The sequence below is a fragment of the Condylura cristata genome, unplaced genomic scaffold (genome assembly GCF_000260355.1).
Source record: "Condylura cristata isolate star-nosed mole 26May11 unplaced genomic scaffold, ConCri1.0 scaffold00058, whole genome shotgun sequence".
Taxonomy (NCBI): Eukaryota; Metazoa; Chordata; class Mammalia; order Eulipotyphla; family Talpidae; genus Condylura; species Condylura cristata.
In genome coordinates, this window is record NW_004567159.1 from 1,081,485 (window position 1) to 1,082,517 (window position 1,033).

Genomic DNA, 1,033 nt, shown 5'->3' on the forward strand with positions numbered 1-1,033 from the left:
CGTACCCACAGCAAAAAGCACGGGGCCGGCGCCCTCGCAGCGCCGGGGCCGGGTGCGGCTGGTGCCCAGGACGCCCCTCTGCTCGGGCAGCAGGTGGAACTTGAGGGCCTCGATGAGCAGGTCCTTGCAGTCGGGGTGGTGCCGCACCAAGCCCTCCGCGTCCACGTGGCCCAGCAGGAAGTCCCGGCTCAGCAGGGGCAGCCGCACACACTTCATCAGCTGGGGGGGGGGGCCGCCGTCAGGGCTGCCGGCCCCGCGCAGCCTCGGCCCGGGCAGCACCCCAGGCCGGACACCTGTGCACTGAGCCCTAGTGAGGGCACCGGCCCTCCACCTGGCGGGACGCTGCCCCGGGCCGGCCGGTGCGCCCAGGCCCCCCTTGCCCGCTGGCCTGCCCGCGGCCAGCCTGGCCTCACCCGCGGGACGTGCTGCCTCCGGGCGTCCACGTCATGCTTGACCCAGCTCAGAACGGCCCGGTAGACGTCCTCTTCCGACGGCACGTTCAGGCTGTCACTAGAGACCAGTTCCAGCACCTGGGGGGGGGCCCTCAGGTCTGAGTTCTGGGAGGGCCTTGGGGCCCCGGAGCCCTGAAGGGACCTGGGAGGGAGAGTCCGGTGGGGCCAGCGCTCCCAGGACGAGGCAGAGCAGGGGCTCGCAGCTCTGGCTCCCGGGGCCGGCGCAGCGCAGCCGCGGGCATGAGCGCCAGGTCCGGCCGGGCAGGGCGGGGCGGGGGCCGGTGCTGTCCGACCCGTGGCCGCACGCCCCTTACCTGCTTCAGCGGCAGCAGCATGAACTCCTCGGTCTTGGCCACGTCCACGAAGTGCTGCAGCACGTACCTGTGTGCCGCCTTGAGCAGGTCGCCGCAGGAGTGCGTGTCGGCGAAGCCCCGGATGCCCAGGCAGTTGGAGGGGTCCAGCTGGCTCAGCAGGAACTTGCAGCAGGCGTCCCGGACGCCATTCAGCTGCAGCAGGCTGGCGGCCGGGAGCAGCGTCTGCGGCGGCCGGGCAGGGCCGGAGGGCGGGTGAGGCGCTGCGGG

The 1,033-nt window shown here is 73.6% G+C and overlaps 1 protein-coding gene across 1 annotated transcript in view; it reads right to left on the reverse strand.

The window, feature by feature from the left end:
- The window catches only part of PLEKHN1 (pleckstrin homology domain containing, family N member 1), an 11,556-nt gene that overhangs the window by 8,605 nt on the left and 1,918 nt on the right, over nt 1-1,033 (reverse strand). The window contains exons 4-6 of the mRNA XM_012734548.1: nt 767-988; nt 414-530; nt 6-219 (exon numbers count right to left, since the gene is read on the reverse strand). Coding sequence (XP_012590002.1) covers nt 6-219; nt 414-530; nt 767-988 — 553 coding nt within the window. The remainder of the gene's footprint in view (nt 1-5; nt 220-413; nt 531-766; nt 989-1,033) is intronic.